Source organism: Pempheris klunzingeri, chromosome 4 (genome assembly GCF_042242105.1).
Source record: "Pempheris klunzingeri isolate RE-2024b chromosome 4, fPemKlu1.hap1, whole genome shotgun sequence".
NCBI classification, from domain to species: domain Eukaryota; kingdom Metazoa; phylum Chordata; class Actinopteri; order Acropomatiformes; family Pempheridae; genus Pempheris; species Pempheris klunzingeri.
Window position 1 is genome coordinate 28407618 of NC_092015.1, and position 19487 is coordinate 28427104.

General features: G+C 45.2%; 1 protein-coding gene across 2 annotated transcripts in view; it reads left to right on the top strand.

Moving 5' to 3' along the window:
- Nucleotides 1–13987, top strand: part of sorl1 (sortilin-related receptor, L(DLR class) A repeats containing) — a 78871-nt gene extending 64884 nt beyond the window's left edge. The window contains exons 25-48 of one of the 2 annotated variants that reach the window (XM_070829810.1): nucleotides 565–684; nucleotides 1037–1162; nucleotides 1583–1693; nucleotides 2239–2370; nucleotides 2927–3058; nucleotides 3190–3324; nucleotides 3810–3962; nucleotides 4078–4254; nucleotides 4470–4598; nucleotides 4891–5017; nucleotides 5239–5408; nucleotides 5819–5931; nucleotides 6196–6300; nucleotides 6439–6505; nucleotides 7503–7585; nucleotides 7687–7783; nucleotides 7873–8063; nucleotides 8729–8848; nucleotides 9181–9345; nucleotides 9538–9712; nucleotides 10456–10562; nucleotides 10817–11009; nucleotides 11109–11321; nucleotides 12529–13987. In XM_070829810.1, the coding sequence (XP_070685911.1) occupies nucleotides 565–684; nucleotides 1037–1162; nucleotides 1583–1693; nucleotides 2239–2370; nucleotides 2927–3058; nucleotides 3190–3324; nucleotides 3810–3962; nucleotides 4078–4254; nucleotides 4470–4598; nucleotides 4891–5017; nucleotides 5239–5408; nucleotides 5819–5931; nucleotides 6196–6300; nucleotides 6439–6505; nucleotides 7503–7585; nucleotides 7687–7783; nucleotides 7873–8063; nucleotides 8729–8848; nucleotides 9181–9345; nucleotides 9538–9712; nucleotides 10456–10562; nucleotides 10817–11009; nucleotides 11109–11321; nucleotides 12529–12596 (3209 nt within the window). In that variant the 3' untranslated portion in view covers nucleotides 12597–13987. The remainder of the gene's footprint in view (nucleotides 1–564; nucleotides 685–1036; nucleotides 1163–1582; nucleotides 1694–2238; nucleotides 2371–2926; nucleotides 3059–3189; nucleotides 3325–3809; nucleotides 3963–4077; nucleotides 4255–4469; nucleotides 4599–4890; nucleotides 5018–5238; nucleotides 5409–5818; nucleotides 5932–6195; nucleotides 6301–6438; nucleotides 6506–7502; nucleotides 7586–7686; nucleotides 7784–7872; nucleotides 8064–8728; nucleotides 8849–9180; nucleotides 9346–9537; nucleotides 9713–10455; nucleotides 10563–10816; nucleotides 11010–11108; nucleotides 11322–12528) is intronic. The other variant, XM_070829811.1, reaches the window with a different exon arrangement.
- The last annotated feature ends 5500 nt before the right edge of the window (nucleotides 13988–19487 follow it).

Consider the following 19487-nt stretch of genomic DNA (forward strand, 5'->3'; position numbering starts at 1 on the left):
AATCAAAGTCCACTTGCTGTCAGATTACGATCTCAGCTAACTGTCTCATTTCACTTGCAGTGTGGCTGATAGAGAGGGAACCAAAAATATGACTTCTGATCATTTGAAAGGAACTCTTGGACTCCTGCTGTATCTCGTCATGCACTTGTAGACATGAGAAGAGGCAGACTGTCAGGACAGTGCACGGTTCAGTTTGAAGGAGGGCTAACGGGATTTTGTTGCACTATTTTTTTCAGTGCAACATTAAATACGTTTGTGTTGGGAATCTGTTGAAAAGCCTCATTAGAGGTGTTTTTATGCAAAGTACGTTGCAGGAGACTGTCAGGGGCAAGAACTGAGCCCTGTGGGACACCACAAGTCATTTCTAACTTCCCAGACTGATGTTGTGCTGTCATCGTGTATTTGAAAAGGTTCATCTTAAAGCTTACAGAACTTCAGTGTGGGATAGTTCAGCACCACACACACACACACACACACACACACACACACACCAAACTGGACCGAGGTAATTGCATTTAATCAACGGATTTTGTGCACTAACATTGTTGTTGATGTGCTTCTCAGAGTCTCACCAGTGTGGCCCAGGAGAGTTTACATGCGCACGAGGTGTTTGCATCCGTGAGGCTTGGCGCTGTGATGGAGACAATGACTGCAGAGACTGGTCGGATGAGGCCAACTGCACAGGTGACGACTGGGTTTCTGACTACACGACGCATCATAAAAAAATCAAGTCACGTGGTGGAATTAGAATAAGTCAGAGAAAAACCAGCATTACCTTTCCCCACAGTCACACCAACAATATCACTATGTGTGTACCTATCTTTATAAAGGGCCCTGTCAATATTCACAGTAGTGCAGATGTATGTTTGCTTATTCAAACACTCAACCTTCATGCCTACCCAGAGCAGTGCTACGTGTACTGTGTGTTTGCAGTCAGAATGAGACATTTCAGAGGGTTTAAGGCCGTCGTCTGTGAAGCACCTCTCTGTTTTTACTAGCTACTCCAAGTCTTAAATCTCTGTCTGTTTGTCCCCAGTCGGCCACCATACATGTGAGGCCAGTAGCTTCCAGTGTCACACAGGCCACTGCATACCACAGCGCTGGAGGTGTGACGGTGATGATGACTGCCAGGATGGCTCAGACGAAGACGCACAGCATTGTGGTAAAAAATAAAAAATACATGAATGTACATTCGGTTCAGCCCTATAACATCTGCTCTACCATGGACCTCTACAGTTTTGAAAGTGACATCCATACACAGCACAACACCTCTCAAACCAGTGATCCTGCACCAAACGAGTTAATAGTAGAATAGAATAATCCGCTGACCAAATCAAAAGACTCTATGATCCTTATAAATACCAAATATTAACATGTAAAAGGTTTCCACCCTGACACCAAAACCCTGAAGCCTGTGTAATATAAAAAAGATTAGACAATCATCGGCCGTTTGATTACCTGTCGCACACATGAAGACACACACCCACACGTGTAAGAACAATACTGGACGCTGCAGCAGTCACGTAAACCATGGTTCTCTGTCAGCGGTAATATTAGATTAGATTATTCTGTGTGTTTCCAGAGGGACCTCGGTGTAATGGCTTCCTCTGCTCCAATCACACCTGCCTCCCAGCCACCGCGCACTGCAACGGCATCCAAGAGTGTCCAGACGGCGCTGATGAGCACAACTGTGGTGAGTGATCCCCTTTGTTCATGGGCTTTGGTAGTGAAAGAGCACTTACAAATGAATGATACTAATATAGATATGCTATTGAATATCAGCCCCCAAGAAACTGGATAGTTAGACTCATATATTCATTATAATTTGAAGGACATCTGCTGTAGTGGAGCTTTTAGACGTGTGGAGGGGCAGATGATCAGGACAGTGAGAGCTCAGCAGAGTTTAAAGGAGGTATATCACAGGACTATCTCCACAGCAGCATTAAATATGTTTGTAATAGAATAGATATGTGTGAATGTGGAGTATCACTGAGCCACAGCAGGTGTTGGGCCACTAGTAGAGCCCTGTTGAACCCCACAGGACATCTTTGAATATAGTTTACACCATCAGTCTGTGCTTCTTTATTAGCACAGAGGTTGTGAACGTGACACACCTCTGGTCCATGGTGTAAGTATGATGATGATGATGATGATGATGATGATGATGATGATGATGATGAATCAAATCAAATCACTGTGTGTTGATGAGTCGTGTCGGTTTCTTTGTTCCACCCACAGACCCCCTGTGCACTCGCTACATGGAGTTTGTGTGTAAGAACCGAGCCCAGTGTTTGTTTCAGTCCTTGGTCTGTGACGGGATCAAACACTGCGAGGACGGATCCGATGAGGACACCGAGTACGCTGGATGTGGTGAGGAGCTCTCACATGCCTCCACTCTGTCACCGTGTGGTGTTGGACAAAACTTAACCCCTGCTGGTAACACTATGATCCTCAGAACACTTTAGGAAGAAGTCACTCAAAAAAGCAGGTCTGAATAACGGCATCAGTTGAAACTAGAAATAGATAAGAGCCGCTGACATGAAACGGACGGGACTTTATTCTTCCCTTTGGTCACACACCTGTGTATGTAAACAGGTGTGTCATTAAATCAGCAAACAGGAAGTGTAAAGGTGTCGAGGAGCTGTTTTCACAGCGACAGTCTGGAGCAGCTGCTCCGTCTGTCACGTTTCCTTCCATGTAGAATCAGTCTGTCCAATCACGTGTCTCCCTCATTCCCTCTTTTGTTTGTTTTAAAACTCACTGCTACTGATTCTAATCTGAATCTAATCTAATCTAGAGTGTCATCTGTGTTTCTGATTAGTCAGATTTAGTGAGGGGACAGATTACAGTTGGCTGAAACAGATGGAGAAAAAACTGTATGTACATTTTTTTGAAGACGTTGCTCTTTATTTGTGTTTTCTATCAGCCACGCCGTCTGAGTTTGGCAAAGTGTGTGATGCCTATACCTTCCAGTGTGCCAACGGAGTGTGCGTGAGCCTGGAGTGGAAGTGTGACGGCATGGACGACTGCGGGGATTACTCCGATGAAGCCAACTGTGGTGAGAAGCGCACAGGAACACACAGCACAGCTAGTGTCTACTATCAAACTACACAAGGCTCTTAGTGTCCACGTATTGGACGAGAAACAGATGCATCGCTTTTGTTCTCCTTTTTGCTCTTTGTGCTGCAGCCGCTCCCACCGAGGTCCCAGGCTGCTCCAGGTATTTCCAGTATGAGTGTAGGAACGGCCGCTGTATTCCAACATGGTGGAAGTGTGACGGAGAGAATGACTGTGGGGACTGGTCCGACGAGGCCCAGTGCACAGGTACAGTCTGAAAGCCCCAGGATACTGAGGTCGTCGTGTTAAATACATTAAACCTTATTAATGATGACAAACCCCATCTTGTGATTACACTGTGTGAGCATGACGTCCCTGGTTTGCTTTATCGCGTGTTGCCCCCCCCCCACACCAAAATAGTGAACGGCATATTTTAAAGGCAGCCATGAACATGTTTCCACTAAATATAGTCCCAACCTGATTCATACAGAAGGATATATTCTACTGTGTCTCTTGGTTTGGTCATTAGTGAACAAGGACAAGATGAATTAATATGTAAAATGTTATTAAACACAAAAAGTCTTCAAATGAAAACTAACTGCACTGATTACACATTTTAAAGCTGGATGAATTATACACCACGTATCTGAATTATTTAGGCTCTCTCTCTATATGTGTGCTTCCTTTTTATGCCTGAATTACCAAACTGCTCATCCACACCCAGGCATTAAACTTGAATCCCCACCCTGTAGGTGGAGTTGCTCCTCACACTGTAGCCCCTGGTCCCGCTACGTGTGCCCCCAACCGCTTCCACTGTGGCTCTGGAGCTTGTATCATCAACACCTGGGTGTGCGACGGTTATGCTGACTGTCCTGATGGCAGCGATGAGCTGGGGTGTCCCACAGGTACCACCTGTCTGCTGATTGGTGGAGGCTTTCTAAACCTAAATAAAACATACAGTTAAAGGGAGGAATAAAAGACAAACATTCAGTGACGACTCTCTTTGTCGTTCTCTGACAGCAGCTAATGCCTCAGGGACGCTGGCTCCAGCACCCACCCAGGCTCCTCCCCCGCCGGCTCCTGGCCGTTGCAGTCGGGGTCAGTTCCTATGTCGCCGCCCCCCCCACTGCATCCCCGACTGGCAGCGCTGTGACGGCCAGCTCCACTGCCAAGACGGCTCTGATGAAGCCCACTGCCGTGAGTCTCTGCATGCTGTACCGCTGCGATAGCATCACACACACAGGAGGTCACATCGCTGCACACAGAGATGGTGCCGGTGTGGCAGTCATGTAAAGCCTCTCTCTCTCTCTCTCTGTCTCTCTCTCTCTCTCTCTCTCTCTCTCTCTCTCTCTCTCTCTCTCTCTCTCTCTCTCTCTCTCTCTCTCTCTCTCTCTCTCTCTCTCTGTGTGCAGCCACCCGTGGGCCTCTGTTCTGCTTTAACGGGACTCGCTGTTCTGACGGCGAGGCCTGCGTGCTGGACAGCGAGAGATGTGATGGCTTCCTCGACTGCTCTGACCACAGCGACGAGGACGACTGCACCCGTAGGTCCCAAACACTCTCACCACGTCTCCGTGTCTTCACATGAACATGCAGCTTGTTAAGATTGGATGACTTGACCATATCAGAGTTTCAAAGAAAGTCATATGTGAAACATTCAATGTCACGTCCGCTGTAAACACCAGTTTGTCTGCGTTAGAGCTGCAGAACTAGTTTGAGCATTTTAAAAGCAGTGTAATGCTGCCACCTGCTGGCTGTCAGAGCTTATTTCAGGCTGTGTGCTGCACACTGAGCAGGCATCATAACCCACGAGGACTCTCTCCCTCCCTCTCCCAGTGGACACCTTGGCCTATAAAGTCCAGAACCTCCAGTGGACACGAGACTTCTTGGGTGGCGTCACCCTGACCTGGTCTCGTCCCAAAAACCTTCCTCCGGACTCCTGCTACTTCCTCATATACTACAGGTGAGCTAACAACAACCTGCAACTTTGCACCAGCTGAATGCTTATTTAGTCATTTCTTACTGATAAATTGAACAATGTTGACCCTCTATTAAGAGCCTGGTATCAGCCGGCCATATTACAGTTGTTCCACTCCCACAGTTGACATGAATATTATCAATCACAAGCATCACTCCACCCTGACTGAAGCCCTCCTCTCACTTACCCTGTGTGTTTGTCTTCAGGCTCGTGGGCACCCAGCAGTGGACCAGCATGGACACACACAGCAACAAGACCAGCTACCAGCTGACCGTGCTGAAACCAGACACCACCTACCAGGTCAAAGTGCTCACTCAGTGTCTCAGCAAGCTGCATAAGAGCAACGAGATGATCATAGTCAGGACCCCGGAGGGATGTGAGTATCGTATGATCCTGTCTGAATGCTCTTTCACGCTTTTAGGTGGCAGAAAGTCCTTTTACAAATAAAATGTATTTTGTATGAACTGTTTCTGTTCCTGTTTCAGTGTCAACCCCTCAATTAGCTACTGGATCACATTGTTTTTATTCATTAATTACCTTTTTGAAACCACAGTGTAAGAAGACATGCTGACTATTTAACATCATTTAATAGTGTAATAATGTGTTAGGGACTGATAAATATTGTACTGAAGATGCAGCAGCAGCTTTAACACTGTAAACTTCTTTTAAAGGAATTTAAAGGTGTGTTCACTACTGTCACTGACGGGGAAGAGAACACATTTGCAATAAGTTGAGCCTTTTTCCATCCCGTCTTTTCACTGTGGATGATGAACGTGTGTCCTGCAGTGCCTGACCCTCCCAGGAACCTGCAGCTGTCTTGTGATAACGGCGAGGACGGGACGGTGGAAGTGTCCTGGAGCCCTCCTGACAAAGCACACGGCCTCATCAGAGAGTACATCGTGAGTCCTTTTCATCTGCATGAAACTGAGTCAGTAATAGGAACATCGCTGTCTGCATGTCGGTCGTCCTTCAGTGGGCAACGTGATCTTACAGTCTACGTATTCCTCATATCACATTTAGTTTGATAATGAATTCTGACACACTTCTACACTATGTGCCAAGCTTACAGATCATACATTTCCTGCCAGACTTTTCTGCGTCTGCATTAGCATGCCTGAAGCGACTGTATGTCCCTGTGTGTGTGTGTGTGTGTTTGGTGTCAGGTTGAGTACAGTGAGCGAGGAGGTCTTGAGTGGACGGCACAGCGATGCACCACAACCACCAGTGAGGTGAAGGGGCTGCAGCCAGACACTATGTACAGGTTCAGGGTAAGACACGTGTATAGCAGAGTGCCCCCCCCACCCCCCCATTTGCCCCAAATATGGTGTTTTTTTCCGCAGTCGATATCGTTGTGATGCTATCGAGTGTGATGCAGTGTATTTCATCGTTGCTATGATGTTCCCCAGGTGGCGGCGGTGACCAGTCGAGGTGTGGGAAACTGGACCGAGGTTAAATCCATCACCCCAAAGAAAGGTAGCCGGTTCCTCCCAGCACGCACTCTGGTTTGAAAAGCTCTGGTTCTGCCCCCTGCTGGTGTGTAGCAGGTATTTCAGGTTGTGCAGGTGCGCTGCCTTTGAAGCTACGGTCAGTGTCTGTGCAGCGTGCTGTGAATCCATCTCCTGCCGTCCTCCAGGGGAGCGCAGGCAGTCATCAGAAATAGCACAACAACACGACATGCAGACCAACGTGCTACTTTGCTGTGTCAACCACCGCCCACACGTTTCCACTCATCACCGAGCAACAACAAAGTGTTACGATGAAACGTCACAGCTGCAGTGATCAGTGAGCCGCACACGGCACAGTTATCAAGAGGACTTTAAAACCGAGATCTTTTTCGCACTTAAGTTCAGGATCTCAGTGCAGGAAGCAGGATTAGACATTTTCAAAATAAACCAAGTAATTAATAAACTGGGGCAAAAGGTGGAAAACAAACAAGTTTCTGTTCTGTTGCTGTTCCAGATATTTAACCTCCACATCCTGTGTGTTAATGTGAAACACATGGAGGAGGGGCTTGCAGCAGCAAAAATATCCGGTGTGGCAAAGAATAGATTTTAAAACCCTATTACTTGTTCATAAAGCACTAAATGCTCTCAGGCCCAAATGCATTTCTGATTGACTTGTCAGCTCATTTAAATCAGGGCTGAAAACATGATGTTTCCTGTGGCTCTCCAGTACACGAGATACACGACCTACCTTTGATCTGTAACTATTAGTCTTTTGAATGCAGTGTTAATGTTTTTCTATGTCTTTTGAACGTGTTGAGCTCTTTGGCCTGCCCACTGTCTGAACGGTGCCATATCAATAAACCCACCTTGCTTCGCATAGAGAAAACTAAGTTGCCATAATTTAAACTGCTGCCCCTGCAGATACAACCAAGTCGCCTCGTCAGTCATGTGAAATAAAACAAAACCACAAATACGATGAAGTAAAGTGTTGAATTCCACTTTGACGTGCTCTTCCTCTGCGGCAGCTCTTCCTCCTCCCTCTGTGATCACCGACAGCATCAGCAGCGACTCAATGAGCCTCTCATTCAGCCTCAACTCCCAGTATGAGGTAAGAGCTTCTTTGTCAACCCCCCAGTGTGCCACTGCAGGAGCTCGTGTCCCGTCTGCGTCTGTGTGAAGCTGACCGACGGTCTGTTGTGTTTCTCTAAGGTGAAACAGTACATAGTGGTTCTGTCGTGGCAGTTTGACACCCACGTCAAGGAGAACAGGAACTACACAGTCTCAGGATCTGAGAGGGTCCTTAAAGGTGCGGTTCATGAAGGATTCTCTGACTTGGTCAATTACATGCTTCATTTATCTGAAAACTAACTGTTGGCGTTTATTGTCTGTGTCCAGCCACCAACCTGACAGCAGGAACGGTGTACGAGGTGGCCGTGTGGGCTCACACCAGTATAGGAGACAGTCCCACCGCTCTGTCCCATCATCAGACCACCGGCGCCCAGCCCGAAAGGCCCGTCCTCAAAACCCGGGCCCTCAACCAGACAGCTGTGGACTGCAGCTGGACCATCAGCGGAACCCCCGCTCAGGTACGACAGACGGCGGACGTACACCTCCAGCCACTTATCAACTCATCGATACGTCATGCTGCATGCACAGGGATATTAAATACCAACAAAAAGAGGTTCCAAGGTCACAGGATGTCCAAACGTCCTAAACCTGCCTTTTTACTTGTTACAACACTGCCATGAAAATGACACTTCACCATTTAACTTCTGGATCTTCTCTGGGGCGCAACATCTCACTGCAGTTCACTCAAGTCAAACATTTTATGAATATTAAAGAGTTTTGAGACATATTGCTTAAAATCAGGAGCCTCCAGAGTATTTGCATGAGAAATTTGAAGGGTCACAAGAGGATGAATAGAAGAAAAGAGAAACATGTTACAGTCACACAAAACTGGACTTATTTTTTCTGGCTTGTCTGTGTGTGTGTGGAAAAACTAGTAAAGCACCTGAAGAAGAGAAATCGGTCTTGGCTTAACTTCTCACAGCTGTTAGACAACCTGTTGCTTCATTTCAAATGATCAGAATCCACCACTGCTCTGCAGAAACTGTACTGAAGCGCTTCCACGGATCCACGTTCCATGTATGGAACAGCTCTCTCACCAAAGAGCCCTTCACTGAATCACTTCACTGACTAGACACTGTGTGTGTGTGTGTGTGTGTGTGTGTGTGTGTTTGTGTGTGTGTAGATGTATGGTGTGTTTTACGCCACCTCCTTCCTGGACCTGTACCGCAGTCCTCGTCAGGTCTCCACCACTTCTCTCAGTCTGACGGTCACAGTAGACAGTGATGAACAGTACCTCTTCCTGGTGAGTCTTCTCTACGTCTTCACACAGCAAACGTTGCTTTTAGCTGTATTTGCAGTAATATTTGTCATCTTCATAAAGATGTAATCACAGTTTATGGGACACACAGTGAAGACCCAGCACGGTCACACTAATACACTGTATTTATGTCTGGCATACATAAATGAGCCGTTGTAGTACTGATATATGAACAGACTTCATATTAGTATTATAATGTAGCGTCAGATGGACCAAACGTCGGTCCAAGTCTTTCCTGTTCTGTTCCTTCACCCTGTGACTTGTACGCTTTGTGACCCAGAGTCATGATGGCTGTGATCTTTGCGCTGTGCCATCAGGTGCGTGCTGTCTCTCCTTTCCTGGGGCCGCCCTCTGACTACTCTGTGGTGAAAATGATTCCCAACGAGAGGCTGCCGCCCAGGAACCTCCACCGCGTGCGAGTGGACAAGACACAGGCCACGCTGAAGTGGCAGCCGCCCTACGACGCCCCAAACTCCCCTCTGGTACACGTCTCATTACTGTGACAAAGATGGGTGGCAGGACACCTGCTAGATCTGTTAAAGTTGTGCTTCGATGTACCTGACTTTCCCCGGCTCAGTCATACGCTATGATGATACTCCAAAACCGTCTTGTAACCGTGTGTGTTTCTGTTGTCGTGCCTCCTGTCCTCTCTCTGGCTGTCTGCGTGTCTGTAGACATATGTGATCCACGTGCGGGACGTGATCCGTAAGGTGGAGCGGGACTACAAGCTGACCACCATAAACAACACAGTGGAGTACCTGCTGAAAGACCTGGAGCCCAGCGGGCGATACAGCATCTCTGTCCGCCTGCGCAACATGAGCAAGGAGGCCAGCTTCACCCTGAGCACAGGTAGCCTCACAGCAGAAGAGACGAGTTCACTGAGCATCATTTCTCTCAGGTTGGAACTTAAACAACCGTCACACACAGTGTACTGTACTGTGCACCACCAGTTACGGCTCATTCTGAAACTATAAACTCATTAATTCACCCTTTGCTGAGTCCCCCGTTGTTCCGGCTGTACATTCTCTCACTGGAAGGGTTTGATTTAAAACAAGCCTGTCTGCAAAGTTGCAGCTCCATGTACACTGGCACAGGTGAAATGAACTCCAGACCTCCTCCAGTACGCTGTCTCGTATCACTGACTCTGCTCAAGTCAAGTCTTGCGTTTCCTAAATCCAATAAGGAGCAGGACAGAGCTGCTAACTTCAGATTGAAATCTAATATTGTAGCATCGCAGCTCGCTGAAATAAAAATGCCAAAGTCTTTGTAGGTTCCAGATTGTCCAGAGTTAGAATTTCTCAGCTTTTATTTATCTCTGTTGCGCTGAAATAAGCAACGGAGCGCCGACTCCTCGTACTGCTAGTGATGAGCGGCGTGACAAGTAACGATGCTCAGTTGAAGCCTGAGTTACAACTTCTGCCTCACTACGTCTTATATATGTTTTATAAATACCACAGGTGCTGTCTGTATGCAATACTGTGGCACAGGTTCATGTCTTTTAGTGCCAACAGATTGAGCTCTCATCATACCAGCCACTTTATAGGAGCTATAGATGTTTTAACTAAGAGGTTTGTGTTCTCCCCCACCTGCAGTCCCTCTTCAGCCTCCAGAGGCCCTGAAAATTTTGACAGAGAAAGACCACGTGTTCCTCTTCTGGAAGAGTCTGGCTGTTAAAGAGAAGGGCTACAATGAGAGCAGGGTGAGACACCGGCCACCAATATGAAGGATTTTCTTCACTGTATTTCCCACAATCTAACTTTGCATAGAGGGTCTGATATGTGATCTCCTACAGTGCTTGTCAAGGTATCAGACCCATGGCGTATCTAATTGTGTACTCCTGATGAATAATCATATTTTATATAAAAAACAGTAGAATCCCAGTGAATGTGGCCGAATAACAGATAAGTATCTTTTGTCAATCTTAAGTTCTGTGGGGTTACGTGCTGTTTGCAGGGGTATGAGGTGCATGTGTATGACAGTGTGACCAACAAGACGTCCTACCTGGGAAACACCACAGAGACTTATTTCCGCATCAACCGCCTGCTGGTGGGACACAACTACACTTTCTCGGTGCAGGCCCGCTGCCTGCTCAGCGGTCAGCTGTGTGGGGAACCTGCACTCCTGCTCTATAACCAGCTGACAGCAGGTACTGGAACATGAGCACACACACACACACACACACACACACACACTGGAAAACTTGAACTTGCCTTTACGTTTATACTGTATGTGTTACGCTGTCCAGAGGCCAGTGATGCGTCCCGCGGTGAGGGCCACTCAGGAGACATGGCGGCGGTGGTGGTCCCAGTCCTCTTCCTGCTGCTGCTGGGAGTGTGTGGCGGCTTGGTGGCGCTCTACCTCCGGCACCGCAGACTGCAGAACAATTTTACCGCCTTTGCAAACTCCCACTACAACTCACGCCTGGGCTCTGCTATCTTCTCCTCTGGTGATGAACTGGGTGAGACGATTGTAGTATTTTAGTAGCTGTGTGGTCCTTTGGGTGACCCAGGTGTTGGAGAGCAGACGCTGCATACTGCAGAGAGTTCTATACCTGGCCGTGGTTGTGTTTTGGCTCGACCGGGTGCTTCAGGCAGGGCAGTTTACACAAGTGATGAGTGGGAAGCCTGCAGGGGATCATGTTGTTGTCACCATATTGACAACTCCCAGTGGGTAGATGATGCCTGTAAAGTGTCGAAGGTGGGAATTCTGAGGGAGAATAAAATTAAAAACAAGTTCTCACTGACAGGTGGAAAAAAAAAACACCTTCGTGCTCCATGTGAACCTCCCTGGGTTCCTCTTGTCTGTGTGAAACACACAGCAGAAATTCACTTTTTCTGGTTTAGTTTGATTTCCAAGCAGAGACGGTATAAATCAGTGTTAACATGATGACTTTGAGTTATTGTGTTGCTCATCAGTCTGCATAGCTGAAGCGCAGCAGACTGTATATTTCTGCTTTTTCAGCCGGGATCTTAATTGTTATTAAAAGCACTTTTAGTCACAGCTAATTCTGGACTTGCAGAGCAGACTCTTGTTATCCCTTCTGCTACCTCAGGTTTATTCATGAAAGGGTTTAGATGCTTTTTTGACTCCAGTCGCTCATTTTATTAGAATTTTCTCCATTTCTGTCTAAATATTGAACTCATTTCTTATTCTTCAATTACAGCAAGACAAAAGTGTATTATTTATATCTTTGAAGACAGTTACTGTTAAAATGTTGTTTGATAAGTCAATCAATACCTCTAATTTAAAAAGACACATGCATTTTCTCATTTGGGACACAGAGACATTACATTTCATATCAGAAGGAAACAACAATGTTCACAATATCAGTGATAAGGATACAGATGGTGACTGACATGCCAGCAAACACAGCTTTATATTTAATTTGTGGGTTTGATTTGGTCCCATTGTGGCAATTAGACAAATCAGATCTTTAAAGGTGCATTCGTTGATTTATTTTTTTCTGGGGGAGGGATTACTGAAGCTGAACATGATGTTGTCCATTATTTAGAGTCTTTGTGCTAATAAACTGTGGCCTCCAGGTGGAAGGAGGTCAGTGAGAGCAGAGATTGCGATGTAAAAACGAGAGCAATGAGCTAAACAAAGAAAAGAATAGATAACTGGTGGTTTGTCACTAAGACAGTTTCTCCTCTCTTCCCGTCAAGGTGATGATGATGAAGATGCTCCCATGATCAGCGGCTTCTCAGACGACGTTCCCATGGTCATCGCGTAGCAAGACGTTCCTCTATTACCTACTTCTCTCTTCCCTTCTCCCCCTCTCTTCTTCTGCCCCCGCTCCCTTTTATCCCCCCCCATCACTCCCCATCAGCGGCTCGGTACGATGGAGTGAAGAGGAAACAGGCGGAAACTTTGCCGCCATCCCAAATCCGTGGACGGGAAACCACCCTGATTAGCAGGAAACATGAAGAAAAATGGAAAAGTGTAAAGAGAGAAAGAGATATTTTTCAAATATACAATGCACTTTTTTTGGATGCGCAATAACTTATTTTTTATAATATTAAATATATATATATGGGGTCAAAAAAGGACTGTGAGGAAGAGGTGGACACTGAAGCAAACTGTGAAGGATTTGAGTTTGTCGAGCGCGCCGGGGAAAGAAAGACCCTATTTGTAATGCAAACTCACTATCCATAGGAGCGGTTCATTGCTTAAAGCCAAAACAAGCATCCAGAGACTAAGAGGAACATAGAATGCAAAAAAACACACACATTGAAAAAAATACAATTATGTAAACAAATGCTGTATACAATATGTACAAATAGAAAATATCAGAGCAGTGCTAGTTACATATTTTGGTAATAGTACATTATGTACTATAGCAGTATGTGTAACGCTGTGCCCAGTGTGAGGCAGTTGGAAGGGATCATGTTTCATCACTTACAGAATCTGAATTGTTTGTCTATTGGAATGATCGCCAGTTCAGAAATGATTGATTATAGTTAACGCATTAACAAAGTCTTTGACGCTCAGCGCAACCAAACAGCTCAGTGATGGGATTGAGCAGTGGCACCGTGTAGTGTCCTCATAGATACACCTTTATTATTTTCCACCACCAGCACACTGTTGTCCATCTGTATGTAGAGTCAACACATGTACCGTGATAGGAGAACATTCGTGGCTTTGAGGGAGAAAGAATCCCTCGTTGAGATCATCAGAACTATTTGTAAATATTGGCTTTTAATATGTCCTCTCCTTGTAATGCTGCACCATATCATTCTGTACATGTTTTTTTTTATCATTCAGGACCACAAATTATCGTCCCCAGCATTTTGCCATAGCTGTAGTCGTAGAGGAAGTGGGTTCTCAGGGAACTGTGTCGGAGCGGACACCAGCGCAGCACCACCACCACCACCACCACGGCTTAGGCAGCACTGTCCATCCACTGTTGAGTAGGTATAGAAACCTTTGAAGAGCTACTGGATCAGCTGTGGGTGGAGTGACTGGCAGACGCAGATTATTGTCGGTGGCTGTGAGAAAGAGTCAGGTTCAGGCTCGACATCTGGTTTAGCAGAAGATTTGAAGGGTTCCATCAAACAAAATTACAAAAAAACACGTTTTAACCGTCCTGCAGTAGTATCTATTAATGCCGTTACTTTTTTCTGGGTTTTTACATGTTTGTCTGTGAGATTTTAGCAGCAACAGAAACAGCGTGCTCACTATTCTAGATTGATTTTCACTGGACTACATTCTCTGGAACAAGTCGATTTTAAAAAGGTGCCAGTGAGCTGCTGGCCAATAGAGAGAGGGGCAACAGTTTATTTGAGACGCGTGTGAAAGTGCATCATGCGGTCCAGTTAATGTGGCCTGCACTAAGCTCTTTGTTCTCTCTCTTTTTAAAAAAAATAAACTTTATTTATAAATTGTTTTTACAGTGATTCAAAAGTGCTCATCAGTGGAATTATTAACTTTTATTGTGTCTTTTAGTTAAAAGGTCTCTATTCTCCCAAAGCTTCTGTGAAACAGCAGCAGGTTTACTTTGTTACTTTCTTTTTGAGCGAATCCACTGATCGCTGTGATTCCACTGACGTGGGTCCACTGTTACAAATGTATTGACTATTGTAGATACACAGGGGTGCGTGACAAAACGTGTGTTTTTGGTGATTTGGATGGTCCCTTTAAGCACGGCGACGCCGATCTTTGCTCAGTACCAGTTGATAGGACAGAGGTGGTAACCTGTGAGGATATCGTCTCACTGTATATACCGAATCTAACTGTTGCACGTCCATAAATGTATCAACACGAAAACCATTTTTGGGGAATCATGGTCTTTGTTCTGCTCCTGCCCCCCCCCCCTCACCTGACTCTGTAATGTAGTCCATCAACTGATTTTTGTGTTTGCCTCTCGGCTTGAGCCATTTGAACTGATGGTGTTCTGCTTTCTGTTGACCTTGTTCTTGTTTTGTTTGTAAAGATGTCTTCATGAATGTATTTTATATCTGTACTCTTTAAGGTACTGTCCCAGCTCATTATGCTACGTCACCACCTGTGAAGTTAATGCGCACTCTGGTTTTTGCCCTTCGCTACAGTGAATTTGACTGTTTGTTGTTACTCTGTAGACTGGTCTCTGCAGGCAGATGGTAGCTGTGACAACCCGAGCCCAATTTACTAACCCAGAGCAACAAACCATTTTTGTCAGGTAGAGCCCAGATATTTCCTGCATCATATTTCTGTCATCGTCTCTTCCCCACATCATTAAACGCTGTCTGTGCCGACATGTAAGGTCTCCCTAAAACTTAAGTTTGATTTCACGCAGCTCCAGGCCCCTCAGCCCTCTCTTAATAACGCGGTACGCTCTCCCTTCTGTTTTCTTGGCCTTAAAAACAGATTTTCTGGCATTAATGCTGTTTTTTGCTCTGTGGAGTTTCTGTTTTGTCATTTTGCCATATAATGCCTTATTAGAATACATTGGGTTTCTATGTAATGAACTGTTTGTATGATAGAACACACGTGCACATGCATGCATGCATACACACACACACATGCACACACACATGCACACACACACTCAGCCTGTACACGAGGCTGAGGAGGCTGAGGATGGAGGCTACTGTTAGGGCATTTGGTTAATTTTGTCAGATCACTGCTCCTCTCTGCGTGGGCTGCTGTAAGCCAGCCACTTAGTCTCTTTTTAGTCAGGTTTTACACATGTACAAAGTATAATTATTGGTTATTATGTGACCGTTTGCTCCCCACTTGTCTTAATGTTGACTCTTGTCAAATAGTTTGATTCAAAATGTTGTTGGGCACAGAGTTTGATTATATTGGACTTGGCCATGTTTGAAAATGTTAATGTCTTGCTTGCTTATGTCAGAGGTTGCAAGAACAAGGAGATGTCTGGAGAAACAGTGTGAGGTGTTTTAAAAACCACTTATACTGAAATAAACTTGCTGAAAATCAAACTGTCGCCACTTTCCTTTATTCCGCGGAGGAAGGCGTGTAATGTCAGTAACAGATGGAGAAATAGAATTAACACTTCCATCCTTACTGAGGAATGTAGAGTGAACATATGGTGTCATGTATGATGAACACTAACACACAGTATACAGATGGCAGGTCTGTGCCTCCCACGTGTTCAGCCATGCATGAAGAATCAACAGTTCGATGAACCTGGGAAACCATAAGGGCTGCCCGATGAGTGACCCTGAAACATAATTTGATGTAGAGTCTCAGATGTGCTACTCAGTAATTCTACAGTATTACAGCCATGATCACCTAACGAACTGACCAACCAGAAAACAGTATTATAAATATCTAAAAACACATTTAAATTACGCATAATAAAATTCAAAGTGCAAATTAACAAATGAATTTATATTAAAATGCTATCAAAGTTAATTCACAAATCTTTTTAAATGTTACTTTTTCTTCCTCCATTTACATTTTGTTTCCTGCTTTAACATTTACACGATCCTTGTTGCATTCGGTTGAATGTAAAGACAACCCAAGTGTTAATTTAGTCCAACCCATAGAGCAGCAGCCAGAGCTCTAGGAACGAACCTTAAAACTCAACTTTATTTGGTGCATTTAAAATCTATGAAATGCTGATCCAGATGTTTCATCATCTGATCTGGACTAATATAATATCTAATAATACAGATGCTACTTGCCTGATTGTCATCACGTCTGTCAGTAACAGGCTCCCTCAAGTGGGTAAAAGATGCCATGATCAGTTGGGTTAAACCAACATTAGTTTCCTAATTTGAGCTGCAAAGGGTGAGAAACGATTAGATACCATTGAACTGCACAGCAAACAGTAACATAGCAACAGATTCCACTGTAAACACCAACTTTCTGCAAGTAAAAACTGAAACAGAGTTTTGATGATTCTGTTAACGTGACATTTTGATAACTGCCATCACATCCAGCAGGCCTAATCATTAACATTCATTGGACTCATTGGTCATTATTTCCACCTGATTAAAGTCCAGTGTTCACTCTCTTTTAGCTCCGTTTTGGTCTCCACCAACCCTGAGAAAAAGATACCCAAATGCTCCGCTGTGTCCACCAGCTTGTCTCGAGCACTGTGGGCTTCTCAGAGCTTTATGGAAAGCGCCTTGAGATGACGCTGTTATGAATTGCCGCTATATAAATAAAGAGTGATTGATAGATTGATTGATTGATTCTCAGCTGAAAACCACTTGCTGCTGGATGCAAGGCTGATGAGAGCCACGGGACTGAAGCAAAACAAAAAGGTTTCAGGCTGTAGGACCAAAACAATGAGCTCATAGACGCTAAAATGCTCTTTAGAGCTGAGCGGAGCGGCAGGGTCAGTGGCTTGTTCCATTGTTCATTTATAGATATTGATTAGTGCAGCTTTGAGTCAGTGTTTATGGTTGGAAAGCTGACTATCAGGGGGCTGAAAGGATTATTGAACAGCACAAGTGACTCAGTGATGGCTTGTTTATTTTCTGGCTCTCTCAGAGAAGTTTCCAGTCCAGCCTCTGTTTCAGAACAAAGACATGTCTGTATTCACACCTGTCAGTGAAAAGGCTCATGTACAGTAATACATTTTTCCAGAGCGCTCACATCTGACAGGCCTCTCACTTGGGGTACGTCAACTTCTTAGTCATCTCACAGAGTTCAGGTGGGTTGAGTGTGCACTGTTGAACTGCTGACCAAGACAACGTCAGCCCTTTACAGACCAAAAGGAGGGTTTCTTGTGATAATATTTGAGCCGTTCTCATATTCACACAAGATCTCGAGGTCTTGAGAAAAAGGTCCTCGTGAAAGGCAGGTAATGTCCACTGCTTCTGAAGCAGCAGCAGCCGAGGCAGCTGTCAGTCAGCTCCAGCAGAGTATAATACCTGATGCTGCTCATGTGGGGATTCTTGAAACCTTAATTAAAAAACCTCAAGAGTTGAGCTCTGAGCTGCTCTTTATGGAAAGCAGCTTGTGATAACGCTGTCATGAATTAGCGCTGTATAAAGAAAAGAAAAGAGAGGAAGCACAACCATCCCATGGCACGTCCCACAGGGCGAGCAGCAGGATTTATGTGGACGCAGTGTGTCCATATGCAGCCTCTCTTCCTTGGTACATCCGTAAAGGGCTAATGCACCAATTTAACATTGCAATCCCATAAAGTTGGAGGCTTTTACGAGACCAAAAGGAAAGACAATCAACAGCCAATCAACTCATACTTTTCATTACAAGAGAAGCACATTGAATCAATTTGCCGGCAGCCAATCACACAGTTGCTTGCAGGAAACGTGAGATTGGTCGCACAGACAAATATGGATCCTTTCAGGACCCGCAGCACAGAGCTCCAGCCCTGGACTTTAACTGTAGTGTTGTCAGCCGTGAGTTGGGGCTGGACTCCGGTGTTCAGAGCTGAAACATGAGACTTATAATTACTGTGTCGACCCTGTGTAACCAGTTTTACCTTTTTGCTGGACCCTTGCTGCCTGGTAAACACTTACATCTTTCAAACTCCACACTCCCACTTCAGCGCAGACTTTCTGTTAAAAAAAAATTTGTAGCCTCCAAGCCCAAGCTGACAAAACTCCTCCAGAGTCCCAGAAGACATTACGCAACAACAACAACAACCAGCGGTGGAAAATGTACCAAGATACTTAACTTAAGTAAAAGTAGCAATGCCACACTTTAAAACTGCACAGTTACAAGTAAAAGTTCTACATTAAACATTTTTGTTACAAAAAACTACAAAAGTAACAGAGTTATCAGGAAGAATGGTCTCTTTCAGCAGTTTGGATTATAAATATTATAAAGTAGCATGTAAATGTTGTAACTGGCCGAGATAGAATATGATTTTAATCTCTGAAATGTAGTGAACTAGAAAAAGCATCAAATGGAAATACTTAAGAAAATAAAAGCACCTCTAAACTGTCCTTAAATCCAGTAATTGAGCTGATGTACTTAGTTATGTGTGTTAGCTTTAATTAGAATGATAAGTGAATGATTATTAAATCAAAGGTTGAAAATATTTGGAGCATTTTGCCAGAATATACTTCTGCCGTGTAGAGCTGGGGGGGGCAGCAGCTCGTCAGTGTTCAGACCGACTTGCTGAGAGCTGGGGGGGGTGTTTGTAGAGTAGTGACTAGGAGTCTGGAGGTGGAGGTCAGGTCCCGTATAAACAGTCCTGTCCTGTCCTGGTCAGGAAGTGGATGTGACTGAAGCACCCACACAGAGCGCAGTGTTGGAGGAAACGACCAAATCCAAAAGCTGTTCCCTCCTTCGAAGCCAGTTGGGTCAACATGAAAGTCGACATGAAAGCAGGTCGTGTTCGGCTTGCCGGGCCCCTCGGATGGGCCTCAGGTTGCCGAGGAACCAGGATCCAGTTTGGCCTTCACAGAGCTCAGAGTGAGAGGCAGCCACCAGGGGGCAGGAGCGACTCTGCAGCAGCTCTGTCACGTCAGGTGACGTTTCATTAAAGAGGCATTTCAGTCAGCCTGCTGGTTCTGTGTCATTTCACTGCTGTCTGCATGTAGCAGGGCAGAAGAGATAATAAGAGCATGTTTCAGATAAATGAGTCGACTTCACCAAGAACTCTGCTGTGGATCTGATCGGCCGACATCACACACGAGGGTTTTTTGCACTCAGCTGACCCGTGGAGGGTTGTGTGTTACGTCACCAGATGTTTGATGGA